At 34.5% G+C, this 14,650-nt stretch overlaps 2 protein-coding genes across 3 annotated transcripts; both read right to left on the bottom strand.

The window, feature by feature from the left end:
* Positions 1 to 657: 657 nt before the first annotated feature.
* Positions 658 to 3,581, bottom strand: LOC18099859 (transcription factor bHLH130). 2 transcript variants are annotated; one of them, XM_006380979.3, is made up of 6 exons: positions 2,627 to 3,581; positions 1,674 to 1,981; positions 1,424 to 1,594; positions 1,199 to 1,264; positions 1,055 to 1,123; positions 658 to 973 (listed from the first exon to the last, which is right to left on the bottom strand). In XM_006380979.3, the coding sequence occupies exons 1-6, from the start codon at positions 3,006 to 3,008 to the stop codon at positions 902 to 904; spliced, it is 1,068 nt and encodes a 355-aa protein (XP_006381041.1). In that variant the 5' UTR covers positions 3,009 to 3,581; the 3' UTR covers positions 658 to 901. The 2 variants fall into 2 exon arrangements, with proteins under 2 accessions (XP_006381041.1, XP_024458879.1); XM_024603111.2 differs by having other exon boundaries at positions 1,674 to 1,882; positions 2,627 to 3,579.
* Positions 3,582 to 9,698: 6,117 nt separating this feature from the next.
* Positions 9,699 to 14,055, bottom strand: LOC18099858 (receptor protein kinase-like protein ZAR1). Its single transcript, XM_006380978.3, has 2 exons — positions 12,536 to 14,055; positions 9,699 to 10,565 (listed from the first exon to the last, which is right to left on the bottom strand). Exons 1-2 carry the CDS (start codon positions 13,860 to 13,862, stop codon positions 9,928 to 9,930), a joined length of 1,965 nt encoding a protein of 654 aa, XP_006381040.2. The 5' UTR covers positions 13,863 to 14,055; the 3' UTR covers positions 9,699 to 9,927.
* Positions 14,056 to 14,650: the final 595 nt, after the last annotated feature.

Raw genomic sequence — 14,650 nt, 5'->3', positions numbered from 1 at the left:
TCTTTTAACAAGTTTTGAGAGTGACTAGCAAAACATTTATTATATATCCGCACCTTTCATAAAAGCTTCAATAATTACTCTACATGAAACAATACTAGTAATAATTAATGTCTAATATATATATATATATATATATATATATATATATATATAAGTACAATGATAGCATTGTTCGAATCAAATATAAACATCTCATCAACATCATATGATTAGTTTAAGATGATAACATTTCTTTCGTGATGAGATGAAAAAGTGCTCGAATAAAAATTGATGCATGGAATCTTTGGTTAACACAGAGATCATGATTGGACAAACATGAATCCCACCAGGGAATGGACCAACAAGGCAACTTTGCCTCCATTCAGTCACTGTTATCGGTTGACATATATGAGTTTCCATTAAATTGGAAAAGCACCACAACAACCAAGGGCATTGAATCAGTTCAGTTCAGGCTATACACCAAAGAAGAAAGATTCAACTTGCCTTGTTAATCCACTCCTCCATGTAAGAATTGAAAAATTGAGAGGATTTGTACAGACAACTATAATCCCCTCTTCATCTCACCTTGTGTGTGATAGTCTGATAGACCAAGAATCAAGATACAATGATTGGCATTACTTTCCTTGAATATCAATAAAGATATAACAAGACAGCACAAGGAATTAATGCATTTATCTTTTCATAACAAGGAATTGATGCGTTACAACATGTTCTGTACATTTATGGCTTTTTTTCAGGTATTGAGTAATTGGAAGCTTTGTTAGCTTCAGGATCAGAACATGAGGGTGGAAATTTCTACCAAACTTGCTACATAAAAAAAAAATATTTATCTTCGCTTACTGATGCTAAAGATCAACAAGAACTGGTCGAACAGCCCCTTGGATTTCTGTACAGAAGCACCTCAAACAATTCTGTTTTGCACTGGCTTCTGCTTGCTTAAACACTTGCAGTTGGCTCGGTTGTCACTTAGTGTCTGCAAAGGAACATAGATTCGTGAATGACGGATGATATATTTGGAAATAATTCCTTGGTTTTTTGTTTTTCTCCTCCATACCTTGTACTGTTTCTGAAGGTCTTTAATGTACACTACAGCCAAATCTAACATGTCTGCTGTGTTCGTTTGCTGCCAAAGAGAAAAATGAACATATAAGATTTCCAAGACAACTTTGAAGCTGAACCGTATCTGGAAATATCCTACCTTGTCCATGTTTGGAACAAGCTCTTGTAGTTTCCTCATTCTTTCACTGATCCGAGTTCTTCTCACCTGAAAAATAGTTTATGCCATCTAATTATAACTACGATCACTGATTGAGCAAATGAAGGTGAAGGTGACTGTAAATATGGTGATATGTGATAAGAGGCTCATTATCTGGATACTAAAAAACGGAAAGTTTATGGCATGGGATTTAGATAGATCACATACTCTTTCCGCGATACTTCGAGGATGAGTGGCACAACCACGCTTTGCTCTAATTTTACAAGGAACAGAATCTTGGAAATGGAGAAACTTTTCCATGGCAACCATTTCCATTGCAGTCTTTGGCAAACTCAAGTGGTGGGATAATACATGAGCCCGATTTCCAAGTTCTCCGTTCTAAATTTAAGCAATCACTTGGATTAGAAATTGAGGAATCAACAGTAATGGATAACTTAACACCTGATACACAAATTACCTGAGCATTAGAAAACAAGTTTCCATTTTCTTGCTCTCTTTTCATGCTGCTAAAGTTCTCTGACAAATGCGAATCATTCCAAGAACCATACGGAAACCCGTGACTGCTATAAAATCGACTGTCAACACTGACACTTGAGAGTTTTCCACTGTCAGGGCTGCCTGCCTCCATGCTTTCGCTCCCAATTTCAGAAATCTGTGACAACAAGCCTAAAGAAGAAGGTACTCTTGATGAGAAGCTAAGTTGACTCTGCAATCTTGGACTTGCTTCTCTATTAGTACCATTCAACCCAGAATAGTTTCCCACTCCTTTCATGGTGGGATAGCCAGCAATTTACTGAGAGGTTTTCTATAATTCTTTCTACCATCTACCACAATAATATATATATATATATATATATATATATATATATAAACACTCGAATTGCATTCTTGAAGATTCTTCAATCATTTAGGGATACTGGAACCTTTCTAGTTATACTAATTCGGAATTAGTAATTCCTAATGCCGAAACACCATACTTGTTCAACAGAAAGGAAAAAAACACACACACAAACCATTTAGTTGCTTCAATAAAATGTTATCTTTAGATCAACCTTTCTACGAATCTGATGAAACATTTGAGATTATTTCAACTATCTTCAAAACTCAATGACATTTTTTAGCACCTCGGATCAATTTCCCTAATACATGCATCTTGTACTAAAACACAGATTCTAAATTAATAGCAATTGATAGTTTGATACAAAGACACATACATATACTCTATCTTCGAAGCAAATGAGCTTCTAAAAACAATACGTTGAACACGAGTATCAGAAGCAAACATGTAAATTCATTTCAAGAAATCAACCTCAATAGTAAAAGAAACTCCCAACAATACAAATCTAAACAACCATGTATTACCAAATCGCTCAAAAACACATCATTTAGAAATGAGAATAAAAAAAATACCATTTTGAACAGTAAGGTTCCCAAAAAGTCCAGCGGGAGAGCTATTCTGCCTAGCAGGATTTGAATCAACCTTTTCAACTTGCTCATGATGACCAATTGATATTGAACCAATCAAACCATATGAACTATCCATAGCTGAAGAACTTGTAGCTGAACTCTGCCTTGGATAATGAGGAGGCAAACCTGGATAACTCCGCGGCAAACATGAATAATTAACAGCTTCCTCTCTCACTCTTGCAGCGGATTTATCCTCAAAGTCTTGGAAATTCAAAACAGAATCATTGTCGACTCCATTATCAGTGAAATTTGCAAGAAGTGAACTCCGAGCTGAGCGAAATCTCAATGACCCTGAACTGGAGTTGTGACTACTACTCGAATCCATCAACAAATGCTCTGCTTTACTCTGATTCTCTCTGTTTCTTCTTAACTATTGTGGGCTCAAGTTAACAGATTTGATGCTGAAGAACCATTTACAAGTACCTTAATAGTAACCACTTTATTAAGGCTGGAAGAAAATTCTGGGAATATTTTAGCATCGCTTTCTTGATAAAATTTTCTGTCAGCTTATTTTTTAAGCAGAGTAAAGATAAGATCGTGAAGAGGAAGCAATCAAGAAAAGAAAAGGTTTAAACCCTTTCAAGAGAAGCATTAAAGCTTAATGAGAAGAATGAAAAACCTCTAGAAAAGGTTTTACTGATTGTATGCATATACTGTCAAGTGAAAAGATTGAAAGTGAGAGAGAGAGAGAGAGAGAGAAGGGAAGGTGAGTTTTTGTGAAAGAAGTGAAGAGGTAGGAACCTCAGATTTGCTTTTCAAAGCACCGAAAGCAAGGAAGATCTTGAGCTTAAAGGGTGAGAGAGAGCGGGGGTAATGATGAGAGCAGTCGAGAGAGGAAGACCGAAAAGGGAAAGAGAGAGGCCAAGGTTTATCTTTCTTCTTTGTTGGCGAGAAAAGGTAATGAAGTACGGACAGCGATCGATCTAATTTCTCTACCAAACTTTTGTGTCTTTTCCTACCTTACCAAAATGCCCTTGTTGTTTTCCAAAATAATATATATACATATTTAAAATTGTTTTTTATTAAGATAATGTTATTACCAACATCTCATCCATGAATTAATTTTACTGTTCCGAGATTAATTGCAAGACAAGGAAAATCTTCACAGGGAGAGAGAGAGAGAGAGAGACGGGGTGGATCGAGTGACGCTGACGGCGTTAATCCTCGAGAATAGTGGAACCGATACCGTGGATAAGGCATATTAAGAAAAAACACAAGGGGCAGGAGACTACAAGATTATTGGCTGATTAAATGCCTCGACGTCACCGTTAGATCCTTTGAGAACAAGATTCATGCCGCATCTGATTCGTGCATTCCGTCTTGTCACTTTCCCTCTGCGCGTGGCTGTGATAACTATCGCAGGCGCCGCCTTTCCATTTCATCAATACCACCGCTCCTCGCATTTACAGAATCCGAGAGCCCGTTTCGGCATGCCTTTTTATATATATATATATATATATATATATATATATATATATATATATATATATATATATATTTCTTCCCCTCGAATGCTTTCACTTTTTATCGGTATCGGTATCAAAGCTTGAGAATCTTTGTGTGGGGAGAAATTAATAGGAATAATTCCTGATTCTTCGAAATAATCAAATCCTCATCTTCCCAGGGAATCAGTTGTTTTTATGCATCCCGGAAATAGAAAAAAAATAAAAATAAAAGTAGGAAAACAAAGGAGAGGAGAATCTGGGATCGGAGAGAGAGTGCATGATTTATTTATTTATTTATTTATTTATTGTTGGTACTAGTATTAGGTTATTGTTAATTGCTAGAAACAAGAAGAGATCCCCTTTTAAGCATTGCTTTTGTTTTGTCATTAATGTTTGTTTAATCATTGATTGAATCTACTCTATGTATTTATTGGAACATTAATTAACTCAAAGATCCTCATTTGTCCCTTGTGGTCCTCCTCCTCCTCCTCCTCCCATCGTGCCTGCCATAGAAGGACCCAAAAAGGGGGAAAGAAATAAAGTCAAACCAAAAATGAGCGAGGGATAAAAGACAATGCTACCACCATATTAAAGTAAGGTTGTGTGTGTGTGTGTGTGTGTGTGGTGGGTAACAAGTACACGCGAGAGAGCATTTTCTTCGATGCTTACGTGAATGAATGAAACAGTGGTCCTGCTAGGGTTTTCCAGGAGTAAATCTTTTTGGAAAGGGCATGGGAAGAAAGGGGGCTAGGGCAAGGATCTCTTGGGCTAGTTGCTAGACATCTCTTTTCATGTTCTTGAGAGGGGGAGAGAGAGTTGGATGTGGGGACTAAAATAACCTAAAATCTAGATAAATTTTATAATGATTCTATTAGTTACTTAATTCTTAGAATTCATATGTTGTAGAAAAATTCTGAGTAGAAATATTATTATTATTTTTTATAGATCATGAATACAAATTTTTACATTCTCATTGTATTTGTTTATTTCTTAAGTAACTATTTATATTTCACATATTATTCCCTTCAGCGCCGTAACTTTTTTTTACTATTTTCAAGGATTTAAGTGTTTTTACCTGAAACATTAAATAGATTCCAATTGTTCTTGAGAGGGGAAGAGAGAGTTGGATCTGGGACTAATAACCTGTTTATTTTTACATTTTGAAAAAAATTAAATTTTTTTTTATTTTAAATTAATATTTTTTATGTTAACAAATCGTTTTAATGTGTTGATGTTAAAAATAATTTTTAAAAAATAAAAAAATATTATTTTAATGCATTTCCGGGTCAAAAAATACTTTAAAAATTAAGCAATCGTTACCACACTCCTCCTAAATACCCCATAAAATAACCCAAAACCTAGATAAATTTTATAGTGATTATATTAGTTACTTCTTAGAACTCATGCATAGCAAAAAAATTCCGAGTAAAAATATTTGTATTATTTTTCATATATCATGGATTTAAATTTTTACATCCTCCTTGTATTCTCTATTTCTTCGGTAACTACTTGCATGTCACTGGTTAATTACCCCCTTAAACGCTATAGAATTTTCTATTCTCTTCAAGGATTGAAGTGTTTTTATCTGAAATATATATTAAATAGATTCCATTTGTCCTAAAGAATAACTTCGCGTTGGATTATACTGATTTTTCCTTTGAGGCAAGCTAAATGCAGTGGAGTTCAATTTTTGTACGAGTTTATGCTAAAATTTTCATTTGTGATAGGCTCGGGCTTGATTAACATATTTCCTAGACATCTTTCTTGTTGTTCATTCCCAGTTTGTGATAGGCTCGGGCTTGATTAACATATTTCCTAGACATCTTTCTTGTTGTTCATTCCCAGTTTGTGATAGGCTCGGGCTTGATTAACATATTCCCAGTTTATATCTTAAGCAGCATGTCGAAGGCATAGCTTTGAACAATTTTAAGCCTGCGTTTTGGATTTTAGGTGCCCCCTTCGAAGGAGAATAGGCCCATTATATGGTTGGTTACATGTCTTCCATCGCGGCAACCTTAGCTTTGCTAGGAATTGATATCACGACTGAAGATTCCAAGTGTTAGAGATAGATTAATTATTAATTAACATATCTCCAAGGCATTTGCATTTAGTGAAATGCTTTGTCCTTTGCAATTTTGTCATCAAGGTTTTTTTTTTTATTTTCCCTGGGGTATTGAATTTTATATTTTATTTTTATGAAGTTATCTAGGATTTATTACTTTGTTTTTACAAGTAAATTTTGGTTGTTTTTTTTAATTGATTTTTTTTAATTTCATATGTTAATATTAAATTGATTGAAAATTTAATTTTAGATTTTTTTCATTTGCTTTTCATGGGGTTATCACGGTCTCATAATTCGGGTAGTGAGTTTGGCTGGTTAGCTAGGTTAGCTCGGGGTTTTTTAGTTCTTTTTTAATTAAGTATTTTTTTTAATTTTATTCTTCAACATTAGGTTGATAAAGAATTTGACTTCATTTTTTTTTCTATAGAGTTATCCTAATTTCATTATTCGGGTTTGACAAGTTAACTAGGGTTGAATCGGGTATTTTTTTTAATTGATTTTTTTTAATTTAATCATTTAATATTGGGTTGATTAGGGATTGCACTTTATTTTTTTATTTTTTTCTATAGGATTATCACGGTCTCATGACTTGGGTCGCGGGTTAGCCCGGTTGCCTCAGGTTTTTTTGTCCCTTTTTTAATTTATTTTTTTTCAATTATATCCTTCAATATTGGGTTGGTTGTGAATTAAGATTCATAATTTTTTTTTATTTGCTTTCTATGAAGATAACTCAGCCTTATGACTCGAGTCACGGGTTTGGTCGGTTAACTTGGTTGACTCAAATGGTTTTTTCATGTCCTTTTTTAATTTATTTTTTTCATTTTATCCTTCAACATTAAGTTGATTGGGAATTGAGTTTCATAATTTGTTTTAATTTTCTTTCTATGTGGTTATCCAAATCTCATGAATCAGATTTGACGGGTTAACCTGAGTTAACTCGACTTATTTTTCAATCGATTTATATTTTTAATTTCATCTTTTAATATTTGATCAATTGAGAATTGGAATTACTATTATTTTTTTATATGCGTTTTACATAGTCATCATGGTCTTATGACTCGACTTGGAGATCTTGCAAGTTAACCTGAGTTGATCTGAGTAAATCTAAGTATATCTAATATGTTGTCTTTTTTTATTTTTAAAAGATGTTATCTTGATTTTTTTAGTCAAACTATATTTTTAACGGTCATTTTAGGATGTCTTTTGACTTGCAAAGTCAACTATATCACATCGGGTCAACCTCCACGTAATTATTATTTTTTTCTATTAGAAAACATGTCAACAAAACCTTAATATCTTTTTTTACGTTCAACAAAAATTCAGGTGGGCAATTATAGTGACTATTTATTTCTATATTTATACACTACGCTCTTGATAACGCTCTCGTTGCGGTTGTATCGCAATTTTTATGAATTTTAAAAAATAATATTTAAATTGTTGGAGACTTTTTAGCATTGTCATTAAACTTGATACAATGATTGAAACTTGAAAAATCCCGAACCAAATCTTTGCTTAACCTAAGGTCTAAATTAAACAATGTGGGGATTATCCCAAGTGACTTTATTCACTAGATAGGTCCAAGGCAAAAAAATCAAATGAAAAAAAAAAAAAAAACAAGTCATGTTCACCTTAGTAAACCCGCAAAATCCACAATCCGGGTTAGGGACTCCACTGGGTTGGAATAATGTTTTTCTTTTATTACATGATAAAAAAAAAGAGCAATTGACAACCAACCCAATACTTAATGATGAAATTAACAAAAAAAACTCAATATTAAAGAATGAGATTGAGAAAAAAAAACTCAAAAGTGTCAAAGGAAAAAAATACAAAGGGCCAAATAAAAAAAGTCATTGGCATGTCATTAAACTCAGTACAATAGTTCAAACTTGTAAAATCCTGACACGACTCTTTGCTTGACTTGGATTTTTAATTAAATCATGAAGGAATTAATCCGATATAACTTGTCAAAAAAGGAAAAACTCAAATGAAAAAAAATATAAACAAGTTGGGGTCACAATAGTCAACTCATCAAATTAGTTTTCTTGGTTATGCACTCCAATAAACTGAATTTTTTATTTTTATTTTTTCATACATTAAAAAAATATAAAAATTAATTTACTGCGATATTAACTTGAAAGATCTACGTTGTACCTGTTTAAAAAAGCCCAGTCGCAAGGGCTAGAGATAAGCCTACACCCCCAGGTCCTTTTTTATTTTTTATTTTTTTGCTTGCTTTTGATAAGAAGCAAATAACTTGTAATCTGCCTTCTAAAAAAAAGGCGAGAAGTTGCCTGTCGACTGTCGAGTAAAAGAAACCATTGTCCCGCCCGGAGTCTGAACCCGACGTCTTTGTTATCACCGCCACTTCCGAACCACTTCAGATATGGCACGAAGTTGATATAAAACATTCATATCAACAGTTAAATTTACCCTTATATTTTAGTTGTATTTATAATTATAATGCAATGCTTTTTGCCTCTGTTTTTTTTTGCCTTTCGTTATAATGTAATGCTTTTAGCTTCCTAATGTGGCATTCTCGACTTCAACTTTGGAATAAGGGATTTTTCAATGAAATCATCAATTCCATCATATTTTTGCTTTAATGGGCTGCTCGTTGTAAGGCTTAACCTATTAGATTTCTCGACATGCATAAATATAACAGAAATAATAAATTTAAAAATTTTCAAAAATATTATTAAATAGATTTAAAGTTGTTTAGAATTTATAAAAAATCACCTGAAGATTAAAGTTGTGGCAAATTACAAGTTGTTCAAGTATCTGACCTCTAATAATAATCCACATTAATCTCCAATGAGAAATCTCGCACGTCCTTTTATAAGAGAGGGTTGCTATATTTTTTAGTGTTACGTCTTTTTTTTTGTGTTTAGATGTTTCAATACTGTATTTGTTATATTATCTTATATAAAAAATAAGATACATAACATTCTATTTATAAAAAAATTTAAAAACTTTATAAATGATAAAATATCAATTTGCTCCTTAAATAATACAACATATAATTTTCTATACAAAACATTTTTGTTCCACAAACTTCATATTCATTTATCAAACATTAGATTCATTAATCAGATATAAATAAATATTAAATATAATTTTTTTTTTATAAATAATAATATATTTTACATAAGTAAAATTATTGCTACATGTAACAACAGATTACCTGCATGACATATTCATAAACATAATCTCCATAGCTATCCCTGCAAAACAATGCCAATTGCCAGCTTCACCATAAAACGCAACTGGATTTTTTTTCTACCTTTTGCCTCTTGACACGAACGTGTTAGCTGTAAACTTGCACTACAACATACCAGCGTGGGAATACCATCCTTTTATTTTCTCCTTTTTTTTCCCTTAAGGTTGATAATCTCTTGTGCTTCATCTAGATTTGCTATAGACATTTGACTACTGATAAATGTAATCAAGTTTTCCAAGTCGGGCAGTTTCAAATATCTGCATGTCTATCATGCAAAAGAACCACAGCAGGTCACGATGGACAGCAATCATCACATTCAAAGAGAAGGTTGCCTGGAATAATCTGTCTAACAAGACATCCAGTCCTCTCCAGAGCTTGGAGGGGACATCAAATACAATTGGAATATTACATTAGACATACAGAATACATCCAAAGAACAGTACACAGATTTCAGAAGCAAAGCAAGCTTCAGCATCAGTCGCAACTGGAAACAAGAACTTTATCAGGGGTCTTCCTCTCTTCAATGCAATTTGATGCAGTCAAGATTCTCAGACACAGTTCTCATCCTAGGACGCAATTCAGGATCCAGTTCAGTGCAATTGAGTGCGATATGAAACACTGCAACAACATGTCTCTCTGCGTGAACCTCACTTAATAGTGCAGGGTCTATAATCTCAGACAAGGGGCGCTCCTCTCGAAACATGTTCCTCACAAGGCTATCTAGTCCCTTACCATCATTTTCTGGTCTTGCATCTGGTAACCGACCAGTTAAAAGCTCCATCAGTACAATTCCAAAAGAGTACACATCACATTTCTGAGTGAACTTGCGGCCAGAGACTCGAGCTTCTGGTGCCAAGTAAACGTTATAGGGAGCTGAAATTTTCAAGCCCGTTGCAGAGGAAATGGTTTGGTTCAAATACAGCTTTTTTGATGCTGAAGTAGTGAATTTTGAGCCACTCGATACAAGACGAGCAAGCCCAAAACTGGAGATGTAAGGCTGGAGTTCATCGTCCAGCAGAATTTTTGTGGATTTTAAGTTGCCATGGACATGCTTCCGAGGACTGTGCTCATGTATGTACATTAAACCCCTAGCCGTTCCTTGAGCAATTTTCAACCTAGCCGCCCATGATAGCACAGGCAAAGTATTAGAAGGTCCTCCTGCAAAATTTTTAACACCATATGGAGATTCATTAAATTGATAATTGAAACCTTCAGGGGCTGTCTTTAACACCATATGGAGATTCATTAACATCGCTAATTGAAAACTTCAGAGCCTGTCATAAAGGTTCTGAGTGAAATAATAGCAACAAATGATCGTTGCAAGCACGATAATACCAGTGCTGCAATGCATATTCTCTTTTATATTTTAAGATGCAAAAAGGAACTTAACATGCATGTGTCAAGAGTATCAGTTAACATGAGAAGATTATTCGGTGTACTGAGAAAAATCAGATAACTTACACGCCACACACCAATATATAAAAGAACAAAGTTTCATATTTTAGAGTCAAATAGCACCTATGATGCATGATGAATCACAGTAATACAAACAAAAAGCCTGCCCAGTGGTCCATGACTTGGATACATGTCACAGAGAAATATCAATAGTGAGAAAGATATCGAACTCAGCATTCACCCTCGAGGGCTGTTAAAAAACGTTAGATCTTGTATTTATAGACACGAGCTATGGTAGATTGAGAGGACCACACAATACTGAGCATAAGCAAGCGTGGTAGATTGAGAGGACCACACAATACTGAGCATAAGCAAGCGCGGTAGATTGAGAGGGCCACAGCATCAAGAATACGTCCTGAAGCCAATTACCATTTATGGGAAATCAAGTGAGACAAATACTTTGAATATTTGAAGGGAAGAAAACGACGAGAATGATGCCCCAGGTGCATCAGAGCAGGAGTTATTACCGCTTCAAAGAAGAGGAAGGCATTGCAAACTTGAAATATTCCAAAGTTGCCAGTGCTAACTGCTAGGATAATTCCAACGTACATACCTGAGTATATTCTTGTGGTTGAAACATATTCAAAACTGGGAATGTGACATCAACACGTTCCACAACGTGAACATAACATCAAATTGCCCCCAAAAAAAACACTAAGTATTTCAATTTCTAATATTTAGAGTCAAGCATTGCCGCAGGTCCTTTGCAGTTGCCAACGAATTTGACCCATTGTTGAATATGTGCTCTTCTTAAAGCACCCATCAACCATCTCTTAAAACCGAGGAAAACAACATTTGACACAATTTACTAGCTTCAAAAGGCTTCACTATTCCAATCTCACCACCCAACTTCAAAGACTAAGAAAAACATTTTGTTCATGGAGATTTACGACTCTGAAGTGTGTACGCAAAGTAATGATATCCAGATATAGCATTAAAAATCGAATGCAAAATCAATATCTCGAGAAGTTAGAGCAGATAAAAGCATAAAACATCTCACAGATGCAATTAACAGTTTGAATTTTCGCATTTTAAAGCATAGTTATCAAATCAAGCTTCGAGGTTCGGTTGTTAAAATGAAACGATATCATTTTAAATAAAAATTAAAAGAAAAATCATTGGAGTTGACCGAGCTAGGTCTCTCACCCTGGTATGACGGAGCAACCTCCAAACTGGTTCAAAATAAAAACCGGTTAGAGCTAGGCTCAGGGTCAGGTCATCTTGGGTTTGTTAACTATGTTTTAAAGTTCTTTGTCGTCTATGGTTGATCAACTAAGCGCTCCTCATACATGATCTGAATTCACTTGTTTTGTTCGGGAAATAAGCATTAGACAACAAGGCCAAGGATCAACATCACATGAAATTTAAGACTCGTTATATTTTTGGATAGAAAGGTTCCATCTTTGGACTCCACACTTCATTGTAAGGCAATCAAGACATTAGTTATCGGGTTTTTTTTTTTTTAACCAACGACGTTATTTATCATGGAATATATTGTTAGTGGAAACTTGAACTATATTGTAAAGTTAAAATGAGTAGCAAATCTAATAAATGCTCCTAGAATATTGTGTGACCAAAAACAGCAACATTTGACTTGCAAGTATGAAGGGGACCGATGTTGAATTCGATGCAGAAAGACATGAACATGGCTAAGAGAATTAGAGAAATGTTACCATGCAGGGCAGAGTATAAACTTCCATTGCGGATAAAATCAGAGACCAACAACTTCTCATCATGCGCATAGTAATAAGCTCTCAGCCTTGCAATATTAGGATGATGGACCCTCCCAATTGCTTCAACCTCGGACTCAAATTCCTTCAGCTTCCACGTGGCATCATCTTCACTCAGCCTCCTCACAGCAACAACCATAGGCACCACCGTACCAGACCCACGACCACCCACGACCACCTTGTACACTATCCCAGTCCTACTTTTCCCCACCACAGAAGCAGATGCCCTCAACAAATCCTCTAATTCCAAATTAAACCCTTCATCGATCACCAGAAATTTACCATCCTGCCCCTCCTCTTTAAAAGTAACCTCATTATTGTCACTCTTGTCTATCTTTTCTTTTCCCACTTTACCCTCATTAGCCCACCATTTCTTTCGATACAGCCACGCTGATACCGAAACAACACCGATCACCACCGAAACGCCCGAAATTAAGGGAACTGCTATCGACTCTGTTTTGATTTTCACGTTCTCAACACTCCCAGGGATAAAAACAGGATTTGGGCCTTTTGGGTTCTCAGGATTATCACTAATCGTGATATTAACAGCTTCAGGACATGGAGTTTGTAAAGGAAAACCACAAAGACTTGGGTTTCCAGCAAATGCAGTTGGCCCCTGGTTCACTAATGACCCAACTAAAGGCACTTTGCCACTAAGATTATTGTGTCTTAAATCTAAACCCAACATTACAGGAAAAAACCCATAAGACCCTGGAATCTCCCCAGAAAACGAATTGTAAGACAAATTTAAAGTCCCAGTTAAGCTTTTTAGCTTAATCAAAGATGCAGGGAGAGACCCGTTAAGACAATTAGAAGATAAATCCAAGTGGGTTAAGGCTTGCAAAGATTCAATCTTGGCAGGAATTGGACCTGACAGAGAATTGTGAGACAAATCAAGAAAGCGGAGAGTTGATGCATTGAAGAGGTGTAAAGGTATGAGTTTAGAGAAGTTGTTGCGAGAGAGAGTGAGTCGAGTTAGTGAGTCGAGAAGGCCAAGTTCAGAAGGAATGTAGCCAATGAGGTTTTTGTTAGGGAGCGAAAGAGAGGTGACTCTGTGGTTAATGCAAGTGATACCATGCCAGTGACACGGGGTTGGGTCAGTTTCGGTCCAGGAAGCTAGAGTGTCGGTTGGATCAGTTGTGATTGCGGCTTTGAGGGCTAGGAGAGCTAGACCATCAGTGTTAAGAGACAAGGAGAGAAATCGAAGGTTGGTGAAGGTGATTGTAACGAGAAAGGCTGTGACTTTGAAAGGGATTAGTGACATTTTCATTTTTTGCTGTTTTAGCTCTGAGTTTTAACCATTTAGGAGAGTGAGAGATCGGAGAGGATATTTTGCAACGAGGAGTTGCTGAAGAGAAATAGTGGTTAAGTGTGGGGAGAAGAAGAAGAGGAGAAGGTTTTTGGATTTGAAAGTTTTGAACTTGAAATTGAGTTTCGAGTTGGGAAAATCGAGGTTGGCAAGCACGAGCAACATGGGAACGTGAGCAAATTTGAACTAACGCAACGTGTTTTTATTTTTAGAAATACATTCAATTGAAATAATATTTTATTATTTTTTAAATTTATTTTTTATAATTAAAAAAAATTATTTTTTTAAAATACTTTTAAAATATAAAAACAAACATTAAATATAAATGTTAAAGTTTATGATGGGCTTCTCTACTACTTTCTACACACAGCCTTTTTATTTATTTATTTATTTAATTACTTATATATTTTTTAAATAATTAATTAATTACTTTTAAGGTAGTTTTTTTTTAATTATGGCAGTAATTGTTTTTAAAGGTTTTTTTAATTAGAAATATTTTAAAGATATATTTAAAAAAAATTATTTTTAATACCCTTACATCAAAATAATTCAAAAAAAATAATTTTCAATAAAAACAAAATATCTCAAAATTTTGTAAAACACGGTTTCTACTTTAAAAAACAATCAATCACGTCCTAGCTTATTCTCGACACGATTGAAGCTATGTTTTATTTTAATTATAATTTAAAAAATATCTAACTAATTAATAAACATCATAATAATTTTTTTTATTGTTAAGAAAAAATTAT

The sequence above is a fragment of the Populus trichocarpa genome, chromosome 6, assembly GCF_000002775.5.
Source record: "Populus trichocarpa isolate Nisqually-1 chromosome 6, P.trichocarpa_v4.1, whole genome shotgun sequence".
In the NCBI taxonomy this organism is placed as follows: domain Eukaryota; kingdom Viridiplantae; phylum Streptophyta; class Magnoliopsida; order Malpighiales; family Salicaceae; genus Populus; species Populus trichocarpa.
This window is presented reverse-complemented; position numbering and strand designations above follow the sequence as displayed.

What these genes read in the sequence shown, in the direction of transcription:
- LOC18099858 (XM_006380978.3), bottom strand. Translation starts at nt 13,862, where the DNA reads ATGAAAATGTCACTAATCCCTTTCAAAGTCACAGCCTTTCTCGTTACA. An exon ending in TTTATACTCTGCCCTGCATG is followed by an intron (nt 10,566 to 12,535) that starts GTAACATTTCTC and finishes AAAATTTTGCAG; the next exon opens with GAGGACCTTCTAATACTTTG.
- LOC18099859 (XM_006380979.3), bottom strand. Translation starts at nt 3,008, where the DNA reads ATGGATTCGAGTAGTAGTCACAACTCCAGTTCAGGGTCATTGAGATTT. An exon ending in GAACCTTACTGTTCAAAATG is followed by an intron (nt 1,982 to 2,626) that starts GTATTTTTTTTA and finishes CCACCATGAAAG; the next exon opens with GAGTGGGAAACTATTCTGGG. An exon ending in ACTTGTTTTCTAATGCTCAG is followed by an intron (nt 1,595 to 1,673) that starts GTAATTTGTGTA and finishes GCTTAAATTTAG; the next exon opens with AACGGAGAACTTGGAAATCG.